The 17,289-nt window shown below is 47.6% G+C and overlaps 1 protein-coding gene across 1 annotated transcript in view; it reads right to left on the reverse strand.

Moving 5' to 3' along the window:
* Positions 1–17,289, reverse strand: part of STARD3 (StAR related lipid transfer domain containing 3) — a 45,894-nt gene that overhangs the window by 13,811 nt on the left and 14,794 nt on the right. The window contains exons 6-13 of the mRNA XM_063459096.1: positions 16,987–17,104; positions 15,561–15,659; positions 15,251–15,405; positions 14,980–15,042; positions 14,676–14,771; positions 10,603–10,682; positions 10,418–10,522; positions 5,731–5,824 (exon numbers count right to left, since the gene is read on the reverse strand). Coding sequence (XP_063315166.1) covers positions 5,731–5,824; positions 10,418–10,522; positions 10,603–10,682; positions 14,676–14,771; positions 14,980–15,042; positions 15,251–15,405; positions 15,561–15,659; positions 16,987–17,104 — 810 coding nt within the window. The remainder of the gene's footprint in view (positions 1–5,730; positions 5,825–10,417; positions 10,523–10,602; positions 10,683–14,675; positions 14,772–14,979; positions 15,043–15,250; positions 15,406–15,560; positions 15,660–16,986; positions 17,105–17,289) is intronic.

Raw genomic sequence — 17,289 nt, forward strand, 5'->3', positions numbered from 1 at the left:
TCCAGCGTCGCTCTATTCCCCATAGGGAAGCATTGAAATTCATTTTCAATGCTTTCCTATGGGGTGCGCTAATGCGCATGCGCGGCATTGCCGCGCATGCGCATTAGGTCTCCTCGGCCGGCGGGCGAGATCAGTCTCGCCCACCGGCCGACGTAAGTAGAAGGAGGAGCGGCGGGGGAGGAGGAAGCAGCGACGTGGGACCTGTCGCTGCCCCTGGTAAGTCACTGAAGGGGTTTTCACCCCTTCAGCAACTAGGGATTGGGGGGTGGGAGGGAGAGGGACCCTCCAGTGCCAGGAAAACGGATCGTTTTCCTGGCACTGGAGTTTCCCTTTAAGAACCCTCAAGAGACAACACGTTTCGTTTGCTCTCCTGCAGGAGACTCACCTGAGAGTGGAGGCAAACTCGTTACTCAAAAACCGACACTACCCACTAAATTTCTATAGCAATCACCCCACAATGCGAAAAACAGGGACAGCTATCCTGATCGCAGCTCACCTCCAGTTCGTGCCCACAGACCATCTGTCGGACGGCAATGGCAGATACATCTTTGTTAAAGGAATCCTGGCGGGAAGGACGTATACAGTAGCAAACATATACACCCCGAACTCGGGACAAGCCAGCTTCCTCCGCAGGACACTGAGAAAGTTAGCCAATTTCACAGAAGGAGTGCTGATAATGGGAGGCGACCTAAATGTCCCACTAGATCCTCTGGTCGATACATCCATGGGACGGAGTTGTATCCCTGACTCAGCCCTGCAAACTATTCGACGATCCCTCAGAACACTTCGCCTGACAGACGCGTGGAGGGCGCTCCATCCTGCGGACCGGGACTACACCTATTACTCCACGCTACACCATAGATATTCCCGGATCGACTACATATGCATACAGCAGGAAGGACTCACATTCCTCCGAAAGGCAAACATCCACTCAACTCCCTGGTCGGACCACAGTGAAGTGAGGGTGGAACTGGAATCACCACTATATCGCCCGGCTAGGATGACTTGGAGACTCAATGACGCCTTACTCCAAGATGTACCGTCGAGAACATTGATTGCGGATCACATTCGTCGATACTTCGAAGAGAACTCCACAGAAGACGTTTCAGACATGACCATCTGGGAGGCGCACAAAAGTGTTCTGAGGGGCCACCTCATCAGAATGGCCACACAAAAAAAGAAGGAGGCAGGCGCACAGATTAAAGACCTCACCAAACAGATAGCAGACCTGGAACAGATACATAAAAGAACCCAACACGACCCAACTTACCGTGAGCTGACCCTGAAAAGGAAACAACTCACAGACATCCTGGAACGTAACCACATGAGACAGGTGCAACGCTCAAAGGCATTCTTTTACACGCACGCTAACAAGGGGGGCAAACTTCTCGCCCAAATGCTCAGGGGCCCGCAGAAACAGGCGCAAGTACACACCCTGCGCACTAGACAAGGTAAGCTTACACAATTCCCAGATGACATTGCTAACGAATTCCGGGTGTACTACTCACGACTATACAACATCCCTGCCACAGATGGTGACACCAATACCGCACAAAAGAGAATTGAAACCACCAGCTACCTACAAGGGTTCAGTCCAGACGCCCTCACTAAGGAAGAAGCGGATGGACTTGAAGCGCCTATCACCGAAGGGGAACTTAAGCTGGCCCTAAAATCGGCAAAAAACGGTAAGACGCCGGGCCCGGACGGGTTCCCGGTGGAATACTACAGAAAATTTAGCGATGACCTAATACCAAGATTAGTGAAGGCTCTTAACAACCTACGTGATGGAGCTTCCTTTCACAGGGAATCCCTGGCGGCGACGATCACAGTGATACCTAAACCGGGGAAGAACACGGAACAGGTGGGTAACTACCGCCCAATCTCCCTCATCAACACCGACATAAAACTCTTCTCGAAGATACTCTCCCTCCGTCTGCAGGCCTTCATGCCTAGATTGGTTCACCCTGATCAGACAGGCTTCATCCCGGGCAGGGAAGCCAGAGATAGTACGCTCCGGCTCTTCATGCTACAACACCTGGCGAAACACTTGAAGAAAAAGCTACTTTTACTATCCACGGATGCGGAAAAAGCATTCGACAGGGTGAACTGGCACTTCATGATGGAGACACTGAGGAGGGTCGGTGTCGGGGAGGGAATGATGACCTGGATCCAGACGCTGTACCATCAACCTAACGCCAGAGTCAGGGTGAATGGAGCCCTCACAGACAGTTTCGAGATTCGAAACGGAACCAGGCAAGGGTGCCCACTCTCGCCACTTTTGTTCGCGCTCACCCTGGAACCGTTCCTTGATAAAATCCGCAACAACCCCCGGATCCTGGGCCTTACACATAAGACACAGGAACACAAAGTAGCCGCCTACGCGGATGATATGCTGTTCTTTTTAGCTGAACCCCTTGAGTCGCTCCCACTACTCATGAGCGAATTCCGGATATATGGAGCACTATCGGGGCTTAAGCTCAACCTGCCTAAATGCGAGGTCTTGAATTTGACGGTCAGGGGAGAGGAATGCACCACCCTGCAACACCGGTTTCCGTTCCACTGGTGCACGGAATATATGTCACATCTCCTGGCAGGGTCGTATAGCAGTCATTAAAATGAACATCCTACCGAGGATATTATACAAGTTCCACACCATACCTCGCACAATCCCACCGGCATTCTTTAAAACCCTCCGCTCGGCGTTCCTCAGATATATATGGAAGGGAGAAAGAGCCAGGATCAAACATGACACACTTTGCCTTCCCAAACCGTGGGGAGGACTGGCCCTGCCTAACCTCCACAAGTACTACCAAGCCACGGTTCTACAACGCATCAGGGAATTGCACTTGGCGTCCCCTCACAAACGGTGGACCTCCTTAGGCCGGGAATTAGCGAACAACCACCTACACCTCTTCCTATGGTACAAGGAAGCTGACGCCAAGAAGGACCTCGGGGAGGACTCGTCAATCACCCAGACCCTTAAGACCTGGACCCGACTGAGACAAACTTCCTATATCTCACCTACCCCGAGCCCCCTGATCCCCATTGCTCATAACACGTACATAGGCGATGGAATACCGCCACCAGCATGGCCGCTACCAAACCAAGATGGGTTCATACCGCTACATATGGCGGTCACAGACAGGGGGATGAAGACGCTACAGGACCTATCGGAAGTAGAGAGACCCACGTTGATGCACCAATTTCATTATGCCCAACTCAAACACTTCTATTACAACAACTTGCCGCATAGAAATAGACTGCACAGAGACTTATCGTGGTTTGAACAGTTATGCTTCCAGACACCCGAGGCGGAGGGAACAGTCTCCATAATGTACCAGCGACTGGCGACAGGCGAGAGGGAGAGGAAAGATACCTTCAAGAGGCGCTGGGAAGACGTACTGGACAAAGAATACACAGAAAGTCAATGGGAGCAAATACTATTGCTGCAACATAAGAGCTCTTCTAGCTCACAATACCAGGAGACGAACTACAAATTGCTATCCCACTGGTACCGCACCCCATCTCTGTTACACCGAATCAACTCGGAAATACCAAACACATGCTGGAGATGCGAGACTGAGACCGGGACCCTCCAACATATCTGGTGGGATTGCGACGGTATTAAGCCATACTGGGTGAAGGTTGGGGACGAAATACAAAAGATACTAGGCGAACCTCCGAACCTGACGGCAGACCTAGCCTTACTACACCACACGGATAAATCGCTCTCAGTATATAAAAAAATCGATCCTTCGACACCTCTTGAACGCGGCGAAGACACTGATTCCACTGCTCTGGAAGAAGACGCACCCGCCGACGATCGAACAATGGAGACGTAAAGTGGATGATATTCAAAAAGCCGAATCCGTAATAGCAAACCTGCTGGGCAAACAAGAAAAGCACGCGGAACAATGGGGACCCTGGTTCTTCCACCGCTCGCAAACCGCAGATGATGACTGAGAGGGATGTGGGAATGCGGGGCCCGGGCTTGCCTGATACAACTTCCCTACCTCCACACTGATCTGCCATATCCTCACCCAGGGGCCGGGGAACAGGTGGGCAGGGACCCCGGTGGGACCGGAGCGGAGGTCTCACCACGGTTGGGAGTGGATATTTGAGGGACGGGGACGAGGGAACGCTATCAGCGCACAGAGTAACCAGACTTGCATGCAACGCGCGTAGGGAGATAGCTATTATCTTATAACGTGGAATACATACGCACTGGTAACCAATGCTACACAAGAGAGACTGACACCACACTGAGCCGCACAGGGGAGGGCAGGCGGATGGGGGGACGAGGAGGGATGCATATAGGACACACACCACACCTACCACCTCACACACATACCAGCACCTACGACCACCTGAATAGGCACCCACACATACACCTGAAGCAAGACTGGACCAGAGATGACTCCCCAGACACTGGGTACCTTAGCAGACAGATGGACAGCGGGAACATACTGGCTATGGACCACAGTGAATACATGACCCGACAGCTACCACTTAGACAGCTGGAACAAATAGGGGAACAAGGGGACCACTGACGCTACCCTAGCCCTGTTCCATGCACTGGATACCCTGGAACCAGCAGACCACATGAACACACCACTGGCAAGACATATCAACTCCCAAACGCAGAGATACTTCATGGCACCACATAATACCCACTGACGGCTAACGGGGAGGGGGGAGGGGAGGCGGATGCCTCATGCACCCCAGAGAACACATGGTAATAAGACCGTGACAGCTAACCCCTGACCCCGCCTAGTGGTAAACTGCGTCCCGTATTGCCACTCCCACCACAACTGCAACCTGAAACCTACCCACCCAAGCTCAAGTAGGGATATATAGGCCCATACCCGAAGTGCTAGACCCACTCTCCGAGCTCCGAACCACGTCTTACGCCTAACATCATTAGACCCTTGTGTATGTTATGGTTGGATAGGTCGCTAAACTGACACCTAGAGCATGTACCTCTCGACACGTCTCCTTATGAAAAGCTATGGATACTACACTCAATTGCCCCACTTGACACTTCCAACGGTTCTCCACGGGATTTGAGTGGCTGCACACGGGGGGCAGGGGGTGTGGGGGGGGGGGGGGGTCGACGGGGGAGGGGAGATATGGGGGGGGAGGAAAACAGAAAACAGAATGTTAACATGTTGGCAGTTAGAGATGAGATGCTCATGTTAAGAGGTGACCTGCGTGTCGCTTTAATTGAAATGATAACTTACAGTTTTTGCATGTTACCGTTAATGTACTGATCGCCGGGACCTGCGTGTCCCAATTGAAGTTTATGCAAAGTTGACTAATTGAACGTAACACTTCAATAAACACATATTTACATTAGTCCCCGTTGGAGGAGGCGGAGCGAAACCCAGCGCCAAGGAAAATCGGTGCTGGAATCGGGTGAGTGGGGACCAGAGGGCACTATAGTGTTTCTAACACTACAGATTCACATAAATGTAAACATTTGTAACTGAAGATAAAATAGAATGTAAAATTTGCAACTAAAGTAAGACTGCCTTTTATTTATGAGAATGTAGGCTTGTTTAAGCAGGACACTACACCCTCTGTTCGTATGCATCCAACTCATCTGTCAGTTCACCTATTGTAGAGCAATGCGGAATTTGTTGTCACTTTATAAATAATAATGAGAAGAGATTGTTGCTACCGTCTCTATACTGTCCGATGAACACCTTGAATGCTTTCATCTTCCCTTACCTTTAGATCTGTGTTGAGGATCCAGATGAAAGTACAGACCAATGGATTTCTGGGGTTCTTTATCACGACAAACCCCCCAGGGCCATTTTCCCCACTGTAGGAAGAAACAGACAAAAGGTTTGGTTACACACAAGCCTCTTATATCCTAAAGCTCACCCTATTGTGTGTCAGCATATTGCCATTCACATGTTATACCTGTAGGGATATTTAGAGAATACAAATTGAAATTCAAAGTGAGAATTCAAGGTAAAGTTCAAACGCAAGGTAAAAATAACAATACTAGGGAAATTCTCTAGCCAGTAATGCTTTTACTTTGGGATAAAGTTAAAGGAGCACTATAGGGTCAGAAACATAAACATGTATTCCTGACCCTATAGGGTTAAAACCACCATCTAGCCACCCTGGTCCCCTCATGCCACCCTAAAAATAGTAAAATCTTATTTGTTTTCACGTCTGGAGCTGCAGGCTTTGTCCCGGTTTCCTGTAGACCTGCCCACTGCCTGTGGACATCAGCAGAAGTGGTAGCCTGATCCAATCACAATGCTTCCCCAAAGGATTGGGTGAGACTGACAAAGAGGCAGATCAAGGGCAGAGCCAGCACAATTCAAACAAAGCTCTGGGAAATCAGCAGCCATGACCCAGGAAGGAACTCTAAAAGCTATCTAAGGAGCGGCCAGTGAAGTTATCACCAGGCTGTAATGTAAACACTGCATTTTCTCTGAAAAGACAGTGTTTACAGCAAAAAGCCTGAAGGTAATGATTCTACTCACCAGAACAAATGCAATAAGCTGTAGTTGCTCTGGTGAGTATAGTGTCCCTTTAAAAATTCACTTTTAATACATTTTGATTTCTCACTTCAGTCAATAACCCTGTGGGGTCTATACTCTGTTTTGCTGCTTTTAAGAGCAGCGCCTCCTGGTGGCCAGTGACCACGAAGAAGCATTTAAAGTTTATAAAGCAAAATTCACAACTTAAAGGGACACTATAGTCACCTGAACAACTTCAGCTTAATGAGGTTGTTTAGGTGAGTGCTACAGCTACCCGGAGCCTTTTTCTTGTAAGCACTGTATTTTCTGAGAAAATGCAGTGTTTACATTGGAAGCTTGGAACACCTCTTGTTGCAGTCAAATCAAACGGCCACCAGAGGGACTTCCGAGTTCAGAGGCCCTAAAAAGGCCTCTCGTCCGATGCATTCTGGGTGAATGCATCAGACGGGCTATCAGCACACAAAGCACTGTGAACGCGCTTTGTGTGCTGACAGCCTGTCAGCACTGCTGTGGGCGTGGCTTCAGCTGACAGCTGAAGCCTGAACCCACAGGGATGCTGTCTGGCCACAATAGTGGTTGAAGGGGGGGGGGGGACCTACTCTCCTCCCCCCCCCCGGCCCCCACCCCTGAGCGGTGGGTGGGGGCCCTAAAAATAAGGGGGGCACATACTGCCCCCCCGGCCCCCACCCCTGTGCGGCGGGTGGGGGCCCTAAAATTATCAATAAGGGGGGACCTATTGTCCCCCCCGGCCCCCACCCCTGTGCGGCGGGTGGGGGCCCTAAAATAATAAATAAGGGGGGGGACGACATACTGCCCCCCCCGGGCCCCCACCCCTGTGCGGCGGGTGGGGGCCCTAAAATTATCAATAAGGGGGGACCTATTGTCCCCCCCGGCCCCTACCCCTGAGCGGCGGGTGGGGGCCCTAAAATTATCAATAAGGGGGGACCTATTGTCCCCCCCGGCCCCCACCCCTGTGCGGCGGGTGGGGGCCCTAAAATTATCAATAAGGGGGGGACCTATTGTCCCCCCCGGCCCCCACCCCTGAGCGGTGGGTGGGGGGACCCTAGTTAACCCTCCCCCCCCCCCAAAAAAAAAAAACTCTCCCTACCTACCCCCCTCACCCTAAAAATAATGAGGGGGGACCCTTTAACTAAAAACCTGTAAAGAAAAAAAAATAAGATAAAAACAACTTACCATTCGATGTTTTCTTTCTTCTAAAATCTTCTTTCTTCAGCCCCAAAAAAGGGCAAATAAAAAGCCATAATAACCGACGCAATAAAAAAAAAAAACCCGAGCGCAAAAAAAATAATCCATCTTCACCCATGGAGGGCTCCGCGCAGACTGAGCTCCGCAGGGCGGGGGAAGGCTTATAAAGCCTTGCCCCGCCCTGCAATTAGGCTAAGAACACTCTGATTGGTGGGTTTAAGCCAATCAGAGTGCTCTTTGTCATTTTACAAGCGTGGGAAAGTTCTTTGGAATTTTCCCACGCTTGTAAAATGACACAGAGCACTGTGATTGGATGGATTTCAAGCCATCCAATCACAGTGCTCTTTGTCATTTTACAAGCGTGGGAAAGTTCTTTGGAATTTTCCCACGCTTGTAAAATGACACAGAGCACTGTGATTGGATGGATTTCAAGCCATCCAATCACAGTGCTCTTTGTCATTTTACAAGCGTGGGAAAGTTCTTTGGAATTTTCCCACGCTTGTAAAATGACACAGAGCAATGTGATTGGATGGCTTGAAATCCATCCAATCACAGTGCTCTGTGTCATTTTACAAGCGTGGGAAAATTCCAAAGAACTTTCCCACGCTTGTAAAATGACAAAGAGCACTCTGATTGGCTTAAACCCAGCAATCAGAGTGTTCTTAGCCTAATTGCAGGGCGGGGCAAGGCTTTATAAGCCTTCCCCCGCATTGCGGAGCTCAGTCTGCGCGGAGCCCTCCATGGGTGAAGATGGATTATTTTTTTTGCGCTCGGGTTTTTTTTTTTTTTTTTTTTTTATTGCGTCGGTTATTATGGATTTTTATTTGGCCTTTTTTGGGGCTGAAGAAAGAAGATTTTAGAAGAAAGAAAACATCGAATGGTAAGTTGTTTTTATCTTATTTTTTTTCTTTACAGGTTTTTAGTTAAAGGGTCCCCACTCATTATTTTTAGGGTGAGGGGGGTAGGTAGGGAGATATTTTTTTTGGGGGGGGGGGGGGGGGGGGGAGAGGGTTAACTAGGGTCCCCACCCCCTTTGTATTTAGGGCCCCCACCCACCGCTCAGGGGTGGGGGCCGGGGGGGGACAATAGGTCCCCCCCTATTGATAATTTTAGGGCCCCCACCCACCGCTCAGGGGTGGGGGCCGGGGGGGGGGCCAGTAGGTCCCCCCCCTTATTGTGAATTTTAGGGCCCCCACCCGCTGCACAGGGGTGGGGGCCGGGGGGGACAATAGGTCCCCCCCTATTGATAATTTTAGGGCCCCCACCCACCGCTCAGGGGTGGGGGCAGTAGGTCCCCCCCTTATTGTGAATTTTAGGGCCCCCACCCGCCGCACAGGGGTGGGGGCCGGGGGGGGACAGTAGGTCCCCCCTATTGTGAATTTTAGGGCCCCCACCCACCGCTCAGGGGTGGGGGCCGGGGGGGGCAGTAGCCCCGCCCCCCTATTGTGAATTTTAGGGCCCCCACCCGCCGCACAGGGGTGGGGGCAGGGGGGGGGACAGTAGGTCCCCTCCCTATTGTGAATTTTAGGGCCCCCACCCACCGCTCAGGGGTGGGGGCCGGGGGGGGACAATAGGTCCCCCCCTATTGATAATTTTAGGGCCCCCACCCACCGCTCAGGGGTGGGGGCCGGGGGGGGGGGCCAGTAGGTCCCCCCCCTTATTGTGAATTTTAGGGCCCCCACCCGCTGCACAGGGGTGGGGGCCGGGGGGGACAATAGGTCCCCCCCTATTGATAATTTTAGGGCCCCCACCCACCGCTCAGGGGTGGGGGCAGTAGGTCCCCCCCTTATTGTGAATTTTAGGGCCCCCACCCGCCGCACAGGGGTGGGGGCCGGGGGGGGACAGTAGGTCCCCCCTATTGTGAATTTTAGGGCCCCCACCCACCGCTCAGGGGTGGGGGCCGGGGGGGGGCAGTAGCCCCGCCCCCCTATTGTGAATTTTAGGGCCCCCACCCGCCGCACAGGGGTGGGGGCAGGGGGGGGGACAGTAGGTCCCCTCCCTATTGTGAATTTTAGGGCCCCCACCCACCGCTCAGGGGTGGGGGCCGGGGGGGGGACAGTAGGTCCCCCCCATATTTTTTATTTTAGGGCCCCCACCCGCCGCACAGGGGTGGGGGCCGGGGGGGGGCAGTAGGTCCCCCCCTATTGTGAATTTTAGGGCCCTCACCCACCGCTCAGGGGTGGGGGCCTGGGGGGGACAGTAGGTCCCCCCTCCTTATTGATAATTTTAGGGCCCCCACCCGCCGCTCAGGGGTGGGGGCCGGGGGGGGACAGTAGGTCCCCCCTTATTGATATAGTTTTAGAAAGCGAGCTGAGCTGTCAGACAGCTCAGCTCGCGAACGCGCATTCCGTAAAGCGCTCAGGTTCTTCATAGGGCGGCTGTCAATGCCGCTCTATGAAGAACGCGATTGGTGCAGCGCATGCGCACCACATCGCCCTGACGCTTCTCTCAGAGAAGCGTCCTATTGGGCCCCGCGATTTCGCCATTTTGACGAAAAAGGGGGCGCGGCCTGGCTGGGAGCTCGGCGCTGGAACGGAGGTAAGTTTTTAATATAAAAACACCTCGAATTTTTTTTTAATTAAATGTAAGAAGGAAGGCTGGGGGACCTGTCTTTCTTGCTTTTATATGTAGACTATAGAGTCCCTTTAATTCAAAATCTTAATCTAGATGTAGCTTCCTTTTGGCTTATTAAAACCAATGAATGGAATTCTCACCGGACATATTTTGTATGTGGAGGTCTGGCGTGGTGCATTGTTGCTATCCCTGATGATATATAGCGATCTTTCCTTCTCTCGATTCGCCGAACATTCACAAAATCCCTGGTAGACAAGAAGGTGAATGTTATAAAGGAACTGGATAAGAGAATTTAATGGGGAAAGAAAAAAATAAAAATTCTCACCTAGGAGACACCACTCCAGCAGCTGCTGCGGCAGCCACATCGTATGACACCAAAGTATTATCGTCCACTCTCTGCAGGATCTATGGTGAAAAGGAGGACGTTTTTAAACCCCATGCACATACAAGCAGCACAGGGGAGGACAGATATGTAGTGCGACGTGCAGCAAACTTCAGCGTTTATTGATATTCATAAAACCTGGACTATTGGAGGGTACAGTAGAATACTTAGAGGATTGTATTAAACTACAGGAAGTCATATAGTGAATATAACTATCCTATCATCCCTTGCAGTATGCATCCACTTAGTTATAAAGTAACCGCATTGTGTCTTGTACTGCACAAGAGATGAACTAGTTTGTCAGAGGAGCTCTCTAGGCACCATAACCACTTCAGCTTATTGAAGACAGTCCGAAAAATTAAACAAAAGGCTGAAAGAACAGTACCCATGGCACCACTATTACTTCAATAAGCTGAAGTGGTTATAATGCCTAGAAAAGGAGTGGCCAAAAGGTAGTTCCCTAGATGTTTTAAAACTACAGCATCCATGATGCCTTTTCATTCTAAAGGCATACAAAGCATCATGGTAGTTTTAGTTCTACAGCATCTGGGGATCTACCTTTAGGGCACCTCTGGCTTAGAATCTGCAGGACTTTTCAAATGAACGTACAATCTATAGTTGGTGAATACTGCATAAATTACTGTAGCTGTCTAACAGAAACCACGGAAAATCATGCTGGTATAGGAGTTATTGAAAACATAATATCCCATTGTTTAGTGAATGTCAGTGTGTGCGCGAGGAGAGAGACGACTTCCTTTTTTTTTATTGCTCCAGCATTGCATAGCAATAACAGGGAAAGGAATGGGTTAATTCCCAAACATGTTACTCATTTGACTTTCGGTAAACGTTCCCTGTGCCACATACAAAGAAATGTTTCACTTCCTTTTAAAAGCATGGCTTTAGTAATGCTTAACTTTTGTTATCCGGATATTCATTTAATCTGCACTGCGCACAATGGACCCTTTTGAATCTTTTTCACTTGGCCACATCATCAGTTTTTGTCAAAAATAAGAAGGAAGCCCGCAAATAGTTTTTCTACTTCACAAATATATCACCGATTCTGAGTCAGCATCATAAACGTAATCTCTTTAAAAAAGTCAAAGCAGGTTACTTATTGCTGCTCTAGATAAGCAAATCAAACATAAACATCAAACAGCACTCCTCATCTGGAAGATAGTTTTTTTCCCTATTCTGCCAGTTTTCATCACCATGTAAATACTGTGACTGTAATACACCTAGGCCAGCTTGTACGTGGCTTGCCATTAATATTACTTATGAAGCACCAAGAAATTTGGCAGCGCTGTACAATAGGTGGACTAAAAAACAAATTTTTGCAACAAGTCAAGCTGGAGTCATAGGAAGAGAGGGCGTTGAAGGCCCTGCTCAAACGATCTTACATTCGGTTGGGAGGCAAGCGGCATACTGTACATCCTGTCCATGTGCAGGACATCATAAGGTGAGATTGGCACAACAGCTAATGTGGACTTTGTTTCCCATAGTTCTCAGTCAGTCTTTTGGCTGGCTAACCATCATAGTAACCGTAACATGCCAAAGAGAGTGATCCTGTCTAATGTGGACGTCATGTACCCCGGTGTGAAATTAAATCATTTTATCAAGGTGTTTTTTTTCGAGATCTTGATTGTAAGATTATTAATTCCACATACTGCTGAAGAGCACTTTCAAGCCCTGACCAGCATAATGTAGAATTAATAAGTATCTCAAAGTATGGTGAATTATCAAGCCCATTCCTACTATCCCACAGACATATTTCCATATACATGGTGAGACAAAAACTGCTTGTCAATATGCTGATATTCATCTGCTCTGATACGAAATTAGATGGCCACTGTGGTTTCTTTGAAGGGAGAGTTTCAGTTCCATCTGCAAAATTCCAGAGTCCATCACAAGGCCATTGGTCAGGAGGACTGATTTGGGGCCAATCGCTTCTGGTAATTTAAGACAGTGATCAAGTAAAACTCTAATCCCAAGTAACTCATACGATTTCATCAATACCTAGAGCCCAACTCAAACACTCCTTCATTCTAACAACTATCCCTTCTTTTTGCGGCCCAGTGGTGCATGTCTGGTAATATAACATCATTCCCTCTTAATGTAGCGTGTCTAAATGGTGTCCCGACAGAATTCCAAGATGGAGAGCTTTTTCTTCTCACAAATCTTTCCACTAAGAAACCAGCACACAGCGCTTCCTGTTTTTTTACACATTGTGCGCCAGATCCTTAGTGGAGAGCCCTGCCAGTAGAAAGAGGCCTTCCGCTCAGGACTCTGGCAGGACTTGCACAGTCACACTACATTGGTGTTCGGGGGGAGGGAAGATGAGATAAGAGGTGGAGAGACAGTCTGCACAAGTGCCAATGCATGTCTGTATGTTTGTGCGCCAATATTTGTGCACCTTTGAATGTGTAACTATGTGCGACTATATGAGTATCTGACTGAGTGTGTGTACAATTTTGTATCTGTTTGAGGTTTAATGCACCATGTATGGGGTTATTGAACCTCTGTGTAGGACTATTTCAGAGGGTGAGGGGGTTACTGCTGTTGTCATTGTTTTAACGTGGAGAGTGTTGGGTTAATTCAGCATGGAGTAGGGTTAGTGCTGCAGATTCACATGTAAATGCTCAGAGTACAGATCTATGTGTGTGCCAATATCTGGGAGAACCATCTTTGTGTGGGTATCTGGGAGTTCAAGAAGATGGATAAAACTTCACTGTAACTTCTCTATTGTGATGGCAGAACTCACCTGGCTACAGTAATGTAGTTTGAAATAACAATGACAGCATTTCCACTGCCAATGAACACTTGCAGGGTTATGTACTAAAGTCGGCATTGTCAGAAACCCAAAGTGAATTTCAAATTTAAAGCCAAAGTAGCTGTACTGGAAGTATAGCAGACTTGAAGTTTTCCAGTTTGGCTACTTTTGCCTTAAATTTGGAATTTACTTTGAATTCCCAAAAAAATCTCACTTTAGTGAATAGCCTTGTATATAAAGAAAATAGATTTATTAAACTATTCTAGTAAAAAATATAGACCCAAACAAACTCTATACAGAGTGCTCTAGATACAAAATACCAATAAAAAGGTAAAATATATAAATGCAAGCTTTGCTACAATATGGCAAATAATTATTGTTTGTAAGCAGAATACCAACAGATACTTTCCAAAAATGATCAATACTTAATGTGAAGACACAGCACATGGCACCTGTATTTCTAAGCACAGAGGGCAATTAATTTGCCGAGTGCGCTCAGCAGACGCTCTGAGCCAACGAATGGCAGATGGGACCCGCAGACAGCTTCTGCAGCTCTGCAGGACCCGGATGAATACCAGACAGGATAGGAGCCTCAGCAGCTGGGGGGGGGGGGGACCTGGTAAAAGGGAGAAAGCAACTGTGCAAAATGTGTTGCTTCATTACCAGAGAACAGTTGTGGGATACTTCTGGCATCATAACTTTTAGTAACCCTTTAAAGGGACACTATAGTCATCAAAACAACTTTAGCTTAACAAAGCAGTTTCTATATTTAGAACATGCCACTACAGTCTCACTGTTCAATTCTCTACCATTTTGGAGTTAAACCACTTTTGTTTCGGTTTATGCAGCCCAAGCCACACTCCCCTGGCTGCGACTCATAAGGCTGCACGAAAATACATTTGGTCCCCTCCCCCCACCTTAGAGCACAGTTTGTTCACTTTAGAAGTTCTTATTTCCTGCTCTGTCAAATTAATGTAGACTCTTTCAATAAGTGTGCAGGGAGGCTGGGTGAGTCGCAGCCAGGAGAGGAGGGATTTAGCTCCTAAATGGCAGCGGATTAAGCAGAGAGACTGCAGGGACATAATCCATACACCAAAACTGCTTAATCAAACTAAAGTTGTTTTGGCGACTATAGTGTCCCTTTAAACTCTAGTCCACAGGGAAAAGTAGTGGTTTTATCTTCTGAGGAAGAGTTCAAGACATGTTTCTAGTAAGCAAAAGCCCCCAAAAAATAAAAAAAACCTCTGACCTGACAAAGAGCCACGGTCCTGTTCCACAAGACCATCTTCTCGGGCTGAAGTATTACTTCTTGGTAGACACTCTCAGCTGGACACTGCATGAGAGCCTGTGGGTATGCACAGAAGAGGCAAGTCAATGTCTGGAGTACACTATAATTTATACATAAAACATGCACTCAAAACATTGCTGCTTTCATTTATTTGAGACAAACATTCCGACTTCAACAAATTGTTGTTTCTATACCATCACTCTCTTTTAACCAAAAAGACATGCAAGAAGGTCATAAGAACTTTTGTGCCAAAGCATAGGTATACCTTGAGAATGTACGTCTTTCCATGAAAAGGTATTTCCAACGCATATACAGCGTCACCAACTTCCTGATTGTGAATGAAATGGAAACATAGAGAACGTGTTAATGAACGGTGCAATAACCATAGCACATATAAAGGACTATGAATATAAAAAGAGTTCCACTGACACGGTCCGACGAAGAGGAGAGCAAGTCGCATAGTAAGGAATATTGGAAGGAATGAAAGCAGGTGAAAATAGGGGACCATTGCAGGTAGAGGGGTACAAGAGACTCACATTGCTCTTCTCAAACTTCCAGTTTGCTTCTTGACCGAGGATCTGATCTACAACTTCCATTGCTTCTTTCCCCTGCCTCACATACTCTCGTTCCTGCTCTGTTACAGCCCTTCTTCCAGCTGTCTCCTCATCCTCATCAAACTCATTATCGGATCCTGTGAGGACACAGGGTTCAGAATAGTCTAAGTCTTATGCTGCTATAAACAGATATGGTTGTATTTATTCCAGGTTCCCAGGCCATATGCATAATGGGTAATAGAGATACCTAGCCGAGCTAAGTGCTACATAAATTCATAAACAGGTAGATTACCTGCAAATGACTCTGGTGGAGAGTAAAATTGTCCTTCAGAAAGAGCTCCGGGGTATAGGAGTGCAGGCCGGGAAGCTGCAGCCTGGGCAGCTGTATACCCTACAGGGCACACGAAAACAAAAAGTTTCACCACACTGTAAATGGCTTTAAACAGAGAGAAAAGGCAGATTCACATGCGTGCATAGTGAAAATAAGTTACAGAATTAAGTTCAAGAGTAATGCAATCTTATTAAAGCCCTAAGGGGGACAGTCACTTCTCTGCAATTTACACATTAAAAAGTCAACACGTGTATTCCATTTTATTCTTCTGATAAGTTAAAAAAACCCACTTTTTACACATCACATGAAATTTAAATGTTACTTTCTAGTTCAACCCAGTCAACATTACAGAAATGTTTACTCATTTGAGAGAAGCCATCTTCCCAAGAAGATGCATACACTGCACGAACATTGAGTCGTGAGACATTGTCTAAACTCTAATTAATATGAAATGTTGATTAGATTTAAGGCTGGAAAGGCTGGAAAGGTCTCAAGGTTCTGCAACAGCCGGAGATCTATCACGGGCTACCCCTAGCTAATGGAGAGTGAAAATGAAAAGAGTGACAAGCTGGAGTAGACTTCAAGCACCTTTAACAACCTATGTTCATTGCACAGATTATCAAGCATTACTTCATTATTTTTGCAGCATGCACAACCCCACACTTAACCTTACCGGTTCTATGAGAGAGCCAGAAACGTGACTGTGCATATGAGCAGTCCCCGGCTCAAGTAAACACTGTGTGGACCACATTCATAACATTGTCAAACTGATAATAGTCATACAATTAGCTTATTCAGCTGCTGGGAGCTAAACTGCGCATTAACAGGAAAGATTTACGGGTTAAAACCAGACCCCTATAGGCCAGAATAATCATCTTCTGATGGGTGGAGCCTCTTCCTCGGCTAGTTAAAGCTCACTGCTGCCACTTGCTGGGGAAAGCTAGTAAATGCAAGATCTTAAAGATACCCTTCAACCTGCTCCTCAGGCTTCCTCTCCCTGCGACTTTCAGGTGCTGACGGAATTTTGGAAGATATGCTACTTTATTTAATTTATTCTACCTTTAGTCACCATATTATTATTTATTTTTTATTTTTACCACTGTAACTTTCTGTACGTGCAGTTCTTGTATTTCCCCAATATAATATTAATAAAATATTCTGCGTACAGATAGTTTGCTCTACCCAACAACCCATCCCACACCCCTCTGCCCCTGTTATTTAGGCCTCAAAAAAACAACTGCAACTCTTTTCTACTAAGCACTCCCCATTCGCCTGACTGACCTAAACATAATCATAGTCTAAATAGAAAAAAAAAAAAAAACTATACATGCATCGGTTGTCTTGAACAAGAGGAGTGAAGGATCATTTAATATGTGTTTACACTCACATCTTTCCTCCTCTGCTTCTTGCGTCAGGACCTTGAAGTCTAAAAACCAGGTTTCCAGCCACGCCACCACAAAGGATACAATGGGTAACACGTAGCCAAATGCTCCCTTTGACAGGAGCTGTGATAAAGAAAATCTGGATTATACAAAGGGAATGACAAATGTTGCAATTCTGCTTTAATGGGGCTTTATGGGATTTCTCCATTATTTGAAACAGGAAGTAAAAATGACCCTCTCCCCCTCTCTCCTCCCCCCCCCCCGCCCCGCCCAAAACAAACTCTTATAACGATAAATTACAATGCATG

The sequence above is a fragment of the Pelobates fuscus genome, chromosome 6 (assembly GCF_036172605.1).
Source record: "Pelobates fuscus isolate aPelFus1 chromosome 6, aPelFus1.pri, whole genome shotgun sequence".
Lineage (NCBI taxonomy): Eukaryota > Metazoa > Chordata > Amphibia > Anura > Pelobatidae > Pelobates > Pelobates fuscus.